Below are 13,654 nucleotides of genomic sequence, written 5' to 3'. Positions count from 1 at the left end.
TAGCCTAAATTTCTCGCTCAAACTATTCTTTTACTTTTATGAAAATATATTTATGTAAGTGAAATCAAATCAATCAATCCTTTAATCAAATAATAAATATTAAAAATATGTCACTATTTATGTCAATATAATCAAAATATCCACATCTTTAATGATATTAGATCTCCATTTTTTATTAAATCAATTTATATACACTTTTGAGTGTAGGAGACAAATGCGGTAATTTTCAATGAATGATATTTATAGGTCTAAGATAGAAGAAATTATCAATGAATAATATTTTTATTCTCACATATTCGTTCAACCTCCATTGAGTTTTCATCTCTCTCTTCCGAAACTATAATTCAAAAGTGTGATTTATTCATGCTAGTTTTATATATGAGGTACTGTTTATATGTCATTCATAATGAAATATCTTATCATCTTTTGTTAAAATTCGTTATTCCATTAAAAAATATAATCACAACTTATAAAATCACCATGTGAATCATTTTCGTGATTACGAAAAAATTGCGTGAGAATACACCACGACGCCACATATTCGTATGAGGTATTCAATTTGGAAATATAATTTGAACTTATAAACAATTTAATTTGATAATATATATATATATATATATATATATATATATGTGTGTGTGTGTTTTTAAAAAATATTATTATTTAATTTCTACAGCTTAATTATATTTTCTCTTAAACATCGGTTGCCTCAAAAGACTCAAGAGTAGGGGTGTTCAGTATTCGAATCGGACTCGAATAACTCGAAATTCAATTCGGCTCGCATTCGAATTTGACGGTTCGAATTCGATTTTCAGTCATTCGAATTCGGTTCAGTTCGAACTCGATTTTAGTAATCGAATTTCGAATCGAATACGAATTTATAATCATAAATTCGTATTCGATTCGAAATTCGAATTCAAATTATACATTTTGTTTTTATTATATATATACATACTTTTGAAAAGATAAACTAAATAAATCTTTTGAATTATAGAGATTATAAATAGAAAGTTCATCATTTCGGTTAATAATTAATGTAATTGGGCGTTACAATTTTGAATACTTAGGATGTTATAACTTTAAATGATTTATTTATTTTATAGACTTGTACTTTTTGTTGTTAAAAAACTCAAATTTATAGTGGCTTTGAAATTAAAATATATTTTTTAAATGAATTCGAACCGATTCGAATTCGATTCGCACTTCATTTTCGAATCGAATTTCGAATGAGCTATTCTGAATTCAAATCGAATCGAATTCGTCGAATCTATTTCAAATTCGAATACAACTTCAAAATTTCAAAATTCGAATAATTCGATTAGAAAAAATTCGAATATTCGAAATTCGATTCGTTGAACACCGTAAATGAACAGGCTGACCCGACCCGGCCCGGCCCGACTCATTCATGCCTTTTCGAGTATTTCCAAATTCATGAAAAACACAACAGGCAATGAATCTGTACTCCTCTCAACTCCTGTAGTTTGTACTTTGGATTTGACAGCTTATTCAACCTTTATATTTCTTGCCGCCAAAACACACTCATTTCAAATTCACCCCTGAAATTGAATCTGCCTTCAAACGGGTTCTGCAACCATTACTCAAATGGCGTTCTGGGGTATGTAATCTTGATCATTTATCGTCTTTATAATTGTAATCTTGTTCATAATCTTTTACGATTGATTAGTGGTTTATTTGAAGCCCAGTGAACCTTACACTCTTCACCATGATGATCACAATGTTCCAAATAGACTTCGTATTACTCAGGTACAAATCAATCCCATATATATATATATATATATATATATATATATATATTTTGTGCAAAATGAGTTAAAAGATTTATGGGTATTTTTTTATTTATTATTAATATATTTTTATTTTGATTAATGGGCTGCTGCCAACAGGCTACACTTGGAGATGCTACGCGTAATTCGCCAGCTAGGAGCGTAGTAAAATGTTCGGTAGGTGATAAGCCTACGATAGCTATCTGTTCGTTGTCGGTAAAAGAGTTGACTTGCTGTCAGCTAGACCTTGAATTTGAGGAATCCCATGATGTTGTTTTCTCTGTCATGGGCCCACGAGGCGTGTATCTTGCGGGTTATTTAGTCGCTCCTGGCCGCGATGCTCATCAGCGTTCTATGTGACTTTTCTAAGAACACGAATTGGTCTTTTGTAAAGCGGTTAGTTTGATATGATTGTTATTTGTTACTTGTTAGCGATCATGATTTGCACAAAGATGATATTGATTTTATTGTAACAGGTATGCTCTTTGATTTACTAAAAGTTGTGACATTTAAGATACTATAAGTCTGATTATTAATTTATTATATGCTCTTTTTTAAGATTTCCTAATTGTGTAGTAACAATGTATTTTGTCAGATCCCGTTAAAGAGTCTATCGACGCTCAAAACACAGGCATTGAACGTACTGAAGAAAACATTAAAGGTGGGAAACGTCTGCTAAAATATTCTAGAAACAAAAAGATCATAACTCTTGACCAGAAAACAGGGTATGCTTCTATTGCCGGTAATTAGTTATAATAGTGGAATATGTATATGCTTGAACATATAAATTTAGTTTGAATATTGAAATCAGAAAGGATGGCAACGAAGATTAAGAGAAAACGATCGCTGTGAAAACACATTCAGCGTTTGGTAGACTTCTTGAAAAGAAAAGGTATTGATTTTGTTGTTAAAATCAGTTTAGAAAAATGATTATATTTTTTGTTTTTGTATTATATATTTTTTTCTTCTAATGTAGTAGACAAGCTACTGAAAAGAAGATAAAGCGGAACAGGAACAGGAAAAAGAAACGGAAACAAAATAATTGTGAGGCTACAAGCAGCGAATATGTTGATGATTTACGGTAATCTGTATTGTGTATGATGGTGTATACTGTTTATAATCATGTATATGTTGATCTTACAAGCCGATAATATTTTGAATTTTAACAGGAGTTCTGGTGCTCATGAAGGAAACAATGAGAATTTGAAGGAGAGGAAGAAGAAGAAAAGTGATGGAAGTAAAGATTGTAGCAGGAAGAAGAAACACTACTTTGTTTCTATGAAGAAGCTCGGTTTGTACATTAGTTTTTTGTTTTATTACATTGCCCTTCAGTTGTTTTTTGTGGTCAAGTGCAGATCAGTTGGTCATTCTTTTTGCTGAAAGGTCTTGTAATGATCATATCAATTGTTAGAACCTAAGGAATTTTGATCCAGAATTTGAAAACTTGTTTAAAAGTATTATGACATGGATGGTTTTGTTTGTAATAGAAAACTAAAACCCAAAATCATGCAGAATTGTGTTTAATAATTCATACTCCCTCCGTCCCAATTTAAATGTCCTAGTTTGACTTTTCAAGTCTTTCTTTTACAACTTTGACCATAAGTATTTTTGTTCGTGTCATATAATTCTTGATGAAAATTATATGAATGGATTGAGTTTTAAATGTATTTTACATTGATATAATTTTCATCAAGTATTATATGACACGAACAAAAATATTTACGGTCAAAGTTGCAAAAGAAATACTTGAAAAGTCAAAATTGGACATTTAAATTGGGACGGAGTGAGTAATATTTTATATAAATATAAACATAGCTTTGTTAAGTTTCTTTGTTTATGTAAATGTAAAGCACCTAATTAGAATAATATAACTTTACATCATTGAATAACAAGATAGTTTTACTTCCAAAATTGACAACAAAAATCAATTAGAAAATCATGATCACATTACAAGAAAAATAACGAACATAAGAATCACAACTCAAATCCTACACTATAAGTTTTAAAGAAAATGATTCTGCCTCAAGTTTTAAAGTCTTTTGATGTTGAATCAAATTGACGGGATCTTGAAGTAATCTGGATCAAAATGATGCAACCTCACATACCCATCTTCACCTCCGCTAGAAAAACTACAATGCATTCAAACCACAAAAGATTGGTAACACAAAACAATTCCGACGAAAGAAATGATTTTTTTCAAAATTTAGTTGGTTAAAAAAGAAGAAAAAAAATGTACCTTTTACCATCGGGATTGAATGCCAAAGCATTTATAGGACCAAAATGTCCTTTCACGCCTCCAATCTCCTCTTGTAGAATCTATTTGCCACAATTACCAGTAGATGATTACTAAGAGTTAACTCAGTTAAAAGACAAGATTGTACAAATAATATTTTACCTTGTCATAAAATTTGGCTTCAAACTTCCCAGCACGATGATCAGTTGTGGTAACAGATGATGCATCCTGACCACCTCCAAGCACCACCTATAACGTACCAAAAGCGTTCCAATCAAATTAATTGCAAAATCTCCTGTATGATGAAAATTTCAAAATATATGGAAAGGAGATTGTACAATTAAACTTACATGATTAAGAAGTGGAGACATTGCAACAGCATTGACTGGCCGTTCAGTAACATATGTCTTGATCAATGTCAACGTTCTACTGTCCCAGAGCTAAGAATTTACAAATGATGGAAATAAAAACACGATTCATTTATATGATAAAATATCATTAAGTAGAAACAAATATAACAGTCACATAGACAACATTACCTTCGCTGACTTATCTAGTGACCCTGTGAGAAAGTGTGAGCCATCGGTTGATTTGGCAAGTGATGTAATCGTCTTCTTGTGACCAACATCTTTCTCATTTTCTTGTAGCAGTTTTCCTGTCTGCAAGTTTAAAAGAATATAAATGCTTGTTTTTAAGTTAAAAACTGAAACTATGAAACAAGATGAGCCGAAATTCTAATCATACCTCAGTATCCCAAATCCTAATCAAAGCATCTTCACCAGCACTAATAATTGTCCTATTTAACGGTCCCCAAACTGCTCTATTTATTCTTCCTTGAGGTCCCTTGAGCACAAGAACAGACTCGCCACTCTCTGCAAAACGACACTCGTAACCATCACATAAACAAAATCAATTCAGTTTCATAATTCAGGACACTTACGGTCATCAGGATCCGCAGCAATTCGCTTTACATGAATCGCAGAAGGCAGGCCCATAAAGGGGTCAGTAGTGATAACCGAAAGCTTATCACCAACAGAAAAGTCAACAGCTCTAGCAGGTGAGTCAAAATTGAAAGTAAAAAGCTGTGTTCCACTTTGAACATCCCATAGCTTAGCAGATTGGTCTGCACTCCCTGTAATCAATCTTGTCGAATCCCCTGCACAAATATTTAATCAAAACACTAACAATCAGCATTAGAAAAATCAGAAATAGTCTGCAATTAATCGCTTGTCGACCAGGAACTGACTAATTTTTAACTAATCGGACAAATTACCCCTAGTTAGGTCTAATCGAACCAGATCCCGGACAAATTTTGTAAATTCCAGCCAACCTTTGTAAATTACATATAAAGACACGTGTGTGTGCGCGCGCGCGCGCGTGTGTGTATATATATAAAGAGAGAGAGAGAGAGTCGGGTTCACGTACAATAATCCTTAACGTACCTTAAGGTACACGAATCACGCTCAAAGGCAAAAACAAAACGTCGAAAGCCAAAATACAAAAACGCTCAAAGCCAAAATACAAAAAACGCTCATAAAAAATATAATACGCTCAAAACGAGTTTCGTGAAGAAAAGTAAAAAAATCGATCGATTAACGATCCAAATCTGTTTTTTTCGGTGAATTGATGATTAATTGGGTATGTATTGATGATTCCGAGATTTTGTGATTTGATTTCAAGGATCAAGTTCATGAATATATGTATTTTTGTACGTTAAGGTACGTTAAGGATTATTGTATTCTATCCTTTATCTATATATATGCGCGCGCGCACACACACACATATGTAACTGAATTATACATATAGAGCCTATACATATAAAACTAAAATTACATATAAAAATTAGCACGTTAATTTCATTTGTCCGTTAACTTTCCCCTATACATATAAAACTGAAAATTACATATAAAAATTAGAATTCCAATTCAACTAATCCAATTAATCACTAGTACCCACCATACCGGCCGACTAACTCGCTCCTATCGAGTTCTACAACATTCCTAACAACCTAACAAATCCAGTGCATAATTCATAATTAAGTTTAACTACTTCTAATTGCACTGTTTGTACGTGATTACACACTAAAAAGAATTGGTACAATAACTGAAAAGAAATAATGATGAAAAATACTTGAAACATCGCAGCACCAAACGGCGCCGTTGTGGCCGCGGTAGGTGCCTAAGCGTTCGCCGTTGTCGGCAAACCAGACGGTGGGAGTGTGATCTTTAGCGCAGGAGAATAGAAGGTCTCCGTCTCTGTTATATTTCAGGAAAGTTAGAGGCCTCTCATGTCCTTTCATTAAGATTGGCCTCATGATGATGATGATTATTATTATTAGATGGATCTCGGTAGCAAATTGGAGTTACTAACGGTACACAACAGATTGATTGATTGATTGCTGCAATCACCGGTTGAAGAAGACTCTGGTTCAAACAGATTGTTACCTGAAACCGCAAGTAATAAAAACCCTAGATGCTTCTTTACCTGGGCCTTTTGAAGCCCATTAATGATATACATTATTCTTTTTTTTTTTAATAACAAAGGTCCGGACATCCGGGATTAACCTAACACGAAATATTAAGGCGAGACTTAAACTCATGACCTCTCATAAGAAATCATGAGCTACTAATGAACTGGTTGGCGGTTGGTCTTTGGTTTAATGACATCCATGATAATAAGCCATTTGTGATTATGTATGAAAACTAATTATTATTTAGTGAAATATTTAGTTGTAATTTTAGGTGTTTAAACTTTCTAATCGTCTGGCATACTTATAAATATAAACAATGGATAGAAGATGATCAATATAATGAAATATATAGGATATAAGTTATATAACTCTGTTTTATACATTATATTTAAAACGGTATATATAAAGCACATTATACACTTCTCGTAATTATTGTCATTTTAGATTGTTAGTGATTATAAATTGCATATTTTTATTTATCTATAATATATAGCTTAAATATCAACTTTTGAGCAATTTTATAATCAAAAAGGTTAAAAAAAATTAAAATTACTAGTCTCAGATAATATCATAGCTATATTCTGAATACAATCTCAACACACGCATTAAATTTACCGTCACCCTTTGTTAATTGTCCAAAAAATATTACATGATTCACTTTATCGCGTGAGATTGTGGATGTAGTTTGTCCTGATAGACTCCTTTCGAAATTTTTTGGTGATTCAAGCCTTCAAGGCGTCAAAAAGCAGAATTTGACACTTACATTAGTCTTATTGCTACACCATTCAAGCATTGGCTCATTTATCATGATTAAAAAATAATCTTTGTTGTGCTACATATTGAAAAGCATAAAGAATATTTAGACTATGTGTTCTGGCGGATTCAATCATCCAGATTCATCCTATCATATTGTGCTACGAGGCACTGACCGAATCTAACCCTTCAACCTTTGTCGGTCGCGCCATCGTGAAATTCACCCCGTTGTCGTTCGCGCCTCTGAGTTCATCCATTCGCAAGCCAACCCAATATTTTTTTCCCGTTAGCTCAAGCGAGCACGCCCCGTCGGAAGTCGCGACGGCAAGTGGTGAAGCGAGGGTGTTGTGGTGTGCGTCATCCACCTTGCTTGCGCGGCGCCTGCTCACGCAAGCCGTTGGCTAGCCACAACACATAGTCTTACATACAAACCATCTAGACTAACGTGACGTTACATCAATTGTAAATTATACTTTTAACACATTAACTCGTTTGCACTCATGTATTAATGTAAAATATATTCTAGGACTTGTTTATCATGATCTTTAAGGCTACGATTAACAACTTTATAACTGTTTACACAAATAATACGTTTATTTAAGTTGACTTAAAATTATAATAACTGCTATATACAGTAAAAGATAACATAAAATAATTAAAAAATGAAAAATTATACACAAATAATCAAAACAAAAATACATAAGTAAAAAAAAGAATATATAAAAGATTAACAATAACGGCTGTTAACCCGTGAATGAACGGGGTTAGGTTAAATTCTGTTAGCGATCGGAATAACTAACTGATCATAACCAACCACCAAATTCCACTTATCACAGTTACAGATCGTCAACACACACTCTCTAACCACCATGGCAACACCATTCAAATGGAGAAGACAACGTGGTGGTGCCGGTGTTATACAATCACATTCGCTTAATCGGAGGATCCGAGTACTCTTCACCAGAAAGTACGTCTTCCGATACCTACTTTCAATACTCGCAGTCATCGCTATCATTCCTCCTGTTTATTTTCACTTCAGTCTCAGACGCTTTCATCAGGTATCCTATTTCATTTTGTTCGTACAGTTTATGATGCTGCTATTGAACTATTGATTGATGTTGATAATATTCTGTTTGAAAATGCACGTGTAGGTGAGTCATTTAGGGCTCAGATTTAGTTTAGTTTGTTATACTGCTAATATCTAATATTAGATTTGTGTGATCTGCAAAACTGGTAACTCTAGGAATGAGCAACCGTTAACCGAACCGAAATTAACTGAAAAACGGTTATCGTTATTTTTTGTGCCCTCGGAAACTTAACCGAACCGTTCATATTTTCATATGTATTTCTAGCTTTTCTACCTCCATTTCATGTTTTATACCACTATTTCATGTATTTATATCTCCATTTCATGTATATATACATTCATTCATGTATTTATGCATCCATTTCATGTATTTGTAAGTACGAATTTTAGCCAGCTTAGATTTTGGTTATTAAGTGAAATTAACCGAAAAATTAAACAAATAAACTGAACCGATTAACTGAAAACTGATTGGTTAATTTGGTTGAGGCTAGTAACCAATCCGTGCTCACTGGCCTTAAATAGGTTGTAAACTTGTAATTACTGGTTTATAAAGTTAATTACTATCTGGAGAAAGGTTGCGATTGGTCTGCAGCTGGTTATAAGCTCTTGGCTCTTAAACATTGGATGTCCCTACTGCATCTTTAATTTGTTAGTAAAAACGATATATGGTTGCAATATGATGGGATAATGTTACAGTTTGTGAACGGAATGAATCTGTATCACTAAAGCTCTTTGGAGTGTGGACTAAATTCAATAACTAATTTGAAATTTTGAGAAATTAAAGTTGTTTTATATATTCCAAAGGGGGAGAAATGTTTGATTATTCATAGAATAAAGTCATAAACAATACCCATCTTGTTGTAACTTTTGACTATTGTGGTCAAAGTGTTGATATCTGGTCTCAAGAACGGTTAGAAAATGTTTGTAGTTTGGAAGGTGTTGTATGGATTAAGTGGAAACTGCATAAATTGTATCGTTTTATGCTTCAAACCTCTACTTCTTTATAATTTTTGAGGTTTTGAAAGAGTTCATAATACGAATACTCAATGGGATAAAACTGGAATGTGTAAACAAGTAGGATATCAAATAGATATCATTAATCATCGAAAACAAGTCAACATGTTCGAGAACAAATGAAACCTCGAATTACAGGGTGAACACATTAAGGTTAAGTAAACCTGTAATGCTGCAAAGCCCGGTGCTTAGTCTCTGTTTTTTTTCTCTATTAAATACAAATTTTAAGCTTCATGTAAGTTATATAGATATAGATCAGGCTTCAAAGCTTTACATTACATTATTTTGCTATTATGTTGTGCTTATACAATCTATGGAATGGCTAGTATGTTATCCTGACAGAGTTCAAATATTAACGATGTTGTCTATTTCTTTGCAGCTGGAGTTGAAAAAGTGCAGTTGGCTAAACAATCCTCCTCTTGTGTGTGCTCATGGCGGTGATGCTTCCAAGGCCTTCCCTAATACAGTATGTGTACAGTGTACCTATATTCCAATGTGCATATATGTTTACCTCTATTATATTTGGATTGATATAAAAACTTTAAGGCATGCTATGATAACAAGAGATGTGCATACTACATTACTACGAGTACATATTATGCTTGGTGTGTACAATCTTGTAGGAAGATAGCTGTCCTAAAGTTTTGTTATAGTTTCTCTTCATCTTTAAGTTTATTGTTTTTACATTTATTTTTCACTCAACAGATGGCTGCTTACAATATTGCTCTTCGTTCTCAAGTAGACTGCATTGAGATTGATGTCTCCCGTTCTGCTGATGGGGTCTTGCTTGCTCTTCATGACAGGTACATCTGTTAGTCCTTTGCCATATTGCTTATTAGATTGAAAATGATTAATATATTTCTAATGTGAAAATAAGGACAAAATGTGAATTAGTCTGAGGTAGATATATATAGAGTTGATTCTGATACGAAACAGGCAGGGATTTGCAGCAATTATCTGGGAACAGTTCATCCAAGGTTGGATACCTGAGTGCCAAGGAGGTGAGGCTTTCTTGCTTTCTTTTATGAGCCATTAATGTATTATGTGTGCACAAATGAATCTCTTGAAAGAATTACACGTATGTCCCTGTGATATTTTCAAATTTTACCACTGACTACCGTCACGTGCCACTGGCCTTCATAAAAAACGAATATAGCGGGTGGACCTGTTTTGATACTTTTTTTCTAAAACGACAACCCAACCCATTTGTTAAAACTCGTCCAGACCCGACCCGACCCACCTGCCCGTTTTGCCAGGCTTGGTTACAAATGAAACAAAGTTTAACTACTTGTGGTTTTTATGAAAGTTTATCGTTGAATGAGAGTATATTTTAGCTTCTTACTGTAGATAAAAGAGCTGGCTGCTTCTCATAATATAGCCATTCCTACAATGGAAGATGCACTCCAGGTACATTCACTTTTCGACATTATAGATCCTTATTTTTATCTGAAAGCAGGAAAGTTTTTGACAAGGTATGTTATTACAGTTGATTTCAAGCTCCGTTCAGAAGGTGGTCGTTGATGCAAAAATCGGGCCTCCGTCATATGAAAAGGAACTTGCACATGATCTAATATCAGTTGTGAGTCTTCATTTCTCCATCTTTTTTATAAACTAAAAATTTGTTCACATATGGTTCATAACATGTAAGAACTGTGTTATAATTTCAGGTCAAGAAGACACGATGCAAGAACTGTGTTATATGGGCTAAAAGCGACAACTTAGTGTTGGATGTAGTTTTACAGTCATCAGACATGACAGTAAGATCATATCCATCCATTGTAACTATCACTTAATAACTTCTGTGTCATTCGAAATCCTCCTAAAATACAGGGTAATGTGGGGTTTTTTTAGGTGGGTTACATTGTTATGATGAATTTTTCTACTGGGGTTAGAACAAAATTGGTGCGGATGAGAGCTGCTGATGTTGTTGGAATTTACCACGGTCTGGTTGATGAGTCTGCTGTCAAAATTCTGCACAGGTATACTTTATTTGTAGCTCATGAAACCAGGAAACCGAAGCAATATACAGGATTGTAATACATGTTTATATAATTGGCAGGATGAAGAAGAAAATATATGCATGGACTGTCGATGAAGAGGCAGCTATGCACAAAATGTTAACTGAAAATGTAGATGCCATTATCACAAGTGATCCATCTTTGCTTCAGAGTTCCATGCGAGATGTTAGAAAAAAATGCCTTGTTGATGGCTTTTCTATACAAGGATCCTGACCACTAAACTAGATATAAAACTCAGATTTTAAAAAAAAAAAACTTTGATTGATGCCACTCATTGGAATATTATTTTCTCAATTTTGTTTTTTGAGTTAAGTCCAATGTACACTTCACAATGTTATGTGGGTAACGAGGCAAACTGGGTTCGGGTCAAAACGAGCTGCTTTAAACTGGGATCAACTTTAATGATTTATCATCTTAGTTTTGCCGGTTGTTTTTAAACAATTTTGTGGATAATGATGTGACCATATGATGTTGCTGTGGGAGTTGGTGATGATGCTGATTTGTCAATATTTCTCTTTAACAAACCAATAAAAAGTTAAAGGTGGATATAATGTTGTTGGTGGTGGGTCACCTACTTGAAAAAAAAGTTACAAATTAACATTGAAAAACTGAAAATCTTGTTTGAAATACCACCTCAGCACATCAACACACTCAGTCTCAAATTGCTGTGTTATCTCACAGTCAAATGGCACAAAAGCAAAGTACTATGTTGTCAAACATCAACATGATATCATATACTGTAAATAAAGCAACTTGGGTTTTCTCAACAAAATAATGTACATTAAATAGATTTTTGAAAAAAAAAAACAATGTACAAAAATGTTTAAAACAACAAAGCTGTTATGAACAATAATCAGGAGCCAATACCTCACCATATTTGAATCTCAAATCCGGAATCACGTGCAGCTTCCATATACCATCGCAACGAAATTCATTCAAAGAACAACGACACGCATCTCTCTTACGGTTCTTAACGAATACACGAGGTTCCACGACACACCACTAACCAAACAATAAACAGTGTCAAACAAATAGCAACATCAATCGCAAGAACAATACGAACTTGACGACACCACTTATTTCTCACGGTTTGAGCACCCGATCTAGTTATCAAACTCACTTCTTTTGTCAAAGACATACCCGTCACCAACCCGTCTTGACCCGTCAAATCCCGACCCGAAGAATCCACCTTACTACCCGGTTTACCATCAGACTTCCTATGTTCCTCAATCACCCCATTTTCCCTAACCGAAATCACATGATCCCTCGTCTTTCTCTTATCTTGCTTACTAGCTTTCCCCAACAAAGGCGCTTTCGTAGACGCCCCATCAACCTGCCCATTGCTATCATTCCCAGTCGGCGAAGGAGACAACCCGTCATTATAAGACGCCGCGTCTGTCTCTAAAGACGCGATCAACACTTTAATAACCGGAAGCAACTGCTCTTGCAAAGCAGGTGAATTGGGGTTTGACAAGATCCTCTTCGACCCCTTTTTCGCAGCCTTCTTGAACGCGTCGCGAACCCGCTCCAAAAACGCTAAATTCCTCGGACTCCCAACACTCTCATCAAAAATCGCAAAATAAACGAACCCGTCGTCCATTAAAAACCCGAAAGATTTATTAAACATGGTTTGAAAGTACCATTTGTGATAAGCAGGTGATTTCTCCAAACACAAAGCAGCAAGCTTTTCAATTTCCTGATCTCCATTTCCATTGTTATTATTATTATTATATGCATACAAAAGCTTATCACCATTCCACACACAACAATAATAAATTGTATTACGAATCGAACCCATTGAAAAAAACCCTAGAAATCAGAGATCCTAAGTAAAGTGTGAATTGAAAGTTGAGATCTGTAATTAGACTACACCGCTACAAAAGCCCTAAGTTAGATGAAGGTGAAAGTATGAAATGAAGATGGGGTTGAAGGAATTGAAAGTCACCAGATCTAGGAGGTGAGTGCAGGCGATTGAAATTGGAAAGTCAAAGAGTAAAATTATATTTTGACCGGATCAGGACTACTGGACTGGACCCCTTAACATATAGCTAGCAACCTAGCTGTTTGTCGTTTAACCTCTTCTCTCTTTTCAAATTATATTATACATTTTTATTTTTATAAAATAAAAAAAATATTTACAAGATTGATATATATATATATATATTTTTACTTTTAAAAGTTTATAATATTCTAATAAAAGAAAATAAAAATACACATGCACTTAGAGTTGATATTGTGCTAGTTTTTTTTTTGGAAATATAAATATTATAGATTAAAAGAAAATTTGTGTTATAA

At 33.9% G+C, this 13,654-nt stretch overlaps 2 protein-coding genes and 1 pseudogene across 2 annotated transcripts; 1 reads left to right on the top strand and 2 right to left on the bottom strand.

Moving 5' to 3' along the window:
- Positions 1-3,671: 3,671 nt before the first annotated feature.
- Positions 3,672-6,454, bottom strand: LOC143608897 (eukaryotic translation initiation factor 3 subunit I-like). The gene is made up of 8 exons (XM_077083805.1): positions 6,148-6,454; positions 4,958-5,173; positions 4,762-4,889; positions 4,557-4,676; positions 4,368-4,457; positions 4,180-4,266; positions 4,021-4,100; positions 3,672-3,913 (listed from the first exon to the last, which is right to left on the bottom strand). The coding sequence occupies exons 1-8, from the start codon at positions 6,329-6,331 to the stop codon at positions 3,835-3,837; spliced, it is 984 nt and encodes a 327-aa protein (XP_076939920.1). The 5' UTR covers positions 6,332-6,454; the 3' UTR covers positions 3,672-3,834.
- A 1,573-nt stretch (positions 6,455-8,027) lies between these two features.
- Positions 8,028-11,729, top strand: LOC143608906 (glycerophosphodiester phosphodiesterase GDPD4-like). Its single transcript, XM_077083812.1, has 9 exons — positions 8,028-8,298; positions 9,721-9,807; positions 10,047-10,144; positions 10,282-10,342; positions 10,689-10,748; positions 10,828-10,920; positions 11,009-11,098; positions 11,193-11,320; positions 11,401-11,729. The coding sequence occupies exons 1-9, from the start codon at positions 8,110-8,112 to the stop codon at positions 11,570-11,572; spliced, it is 978 nt and encodes a 325-aa protein (XP_076939927.1). The 5' UTR covers positions 8,028-8,109; the 3' UTR covers positions 11,573-11,729.
- A 540-nt stretch (positions 11,730-12,269) lies between these two features.
- Positions 12,270-13,351, bottom strand: LOC143608907 (phytolongin Phyl1.1 pseudogene; annotated as a pseudogene).
- Positions 13,352-13,654: the final 303 nt, after the last annotated feature.

Source organism: Bidens hawaiensis, unplaced genomic scaffold (assembly GCF_021521415.1).
Source record: "Bidens hawaiensis isolate Kalapana, Puna unplaced genomic scaffold, B.hawaiensis_p1.1 tig00419448_1, whole genome shotgun sequence".
NCBI classification, from domain to species: domain Eukaryota; kingdom Viridiplantae; phylum Streptophyta; class Magnoliopsida; order Asterales; family Asteraceae; genus Bidens; species Bidens hawaiensis.
This window is presented reverse-complemented; position numbering and strand designations above follow the sequence as displayed.

Bases quoted from the DNA above. Each gene is read 5' to 3' on its own strand.
- LOC143608897 (XM_077083805.1), bottom strand. From the start codon at position 6,331: ATGAGGCCAATCTTAATGAAAGGACATGAGAGGCCTCTAACTTTCCTG. The intron at 4,890-4,957 runs GTAAGTGTCCTG...GTCGTTTTGCAG, and splicing joins TGCTGCGGATCCTGATGACC to AGAGTGGCGAGTCTGTTCTT. The intron at 3,914-4,020 runs GTACATTTTTTT...AATGCATTGTAG, and splicing joins TTCAATCCCGATGGTAAAAG to TTTTTCTAGCGGAGGTGAAG.
- LOC143608906 (XM_077083812.1), top strand. From the start codon at position 8,110: ATGGCAACACCATTCAAATGGAGAAGACAACGTGGTGGTGCCGGTGTT. The intron at 10,145-10,281 runs GTACATCTGTTA...CGAAACAGGCAG, and splicing joins TTGCTTGCTCTTCATGACAG to GGATTTGCAGCAATTATCTG. The intron at 10,749-10,827 runs GTACATTCACTT...ATGTTATTACAG, and splicing joins CAATGGAAGATGCACTCCAG to TTGATTTCAAGCTCCGTTCA.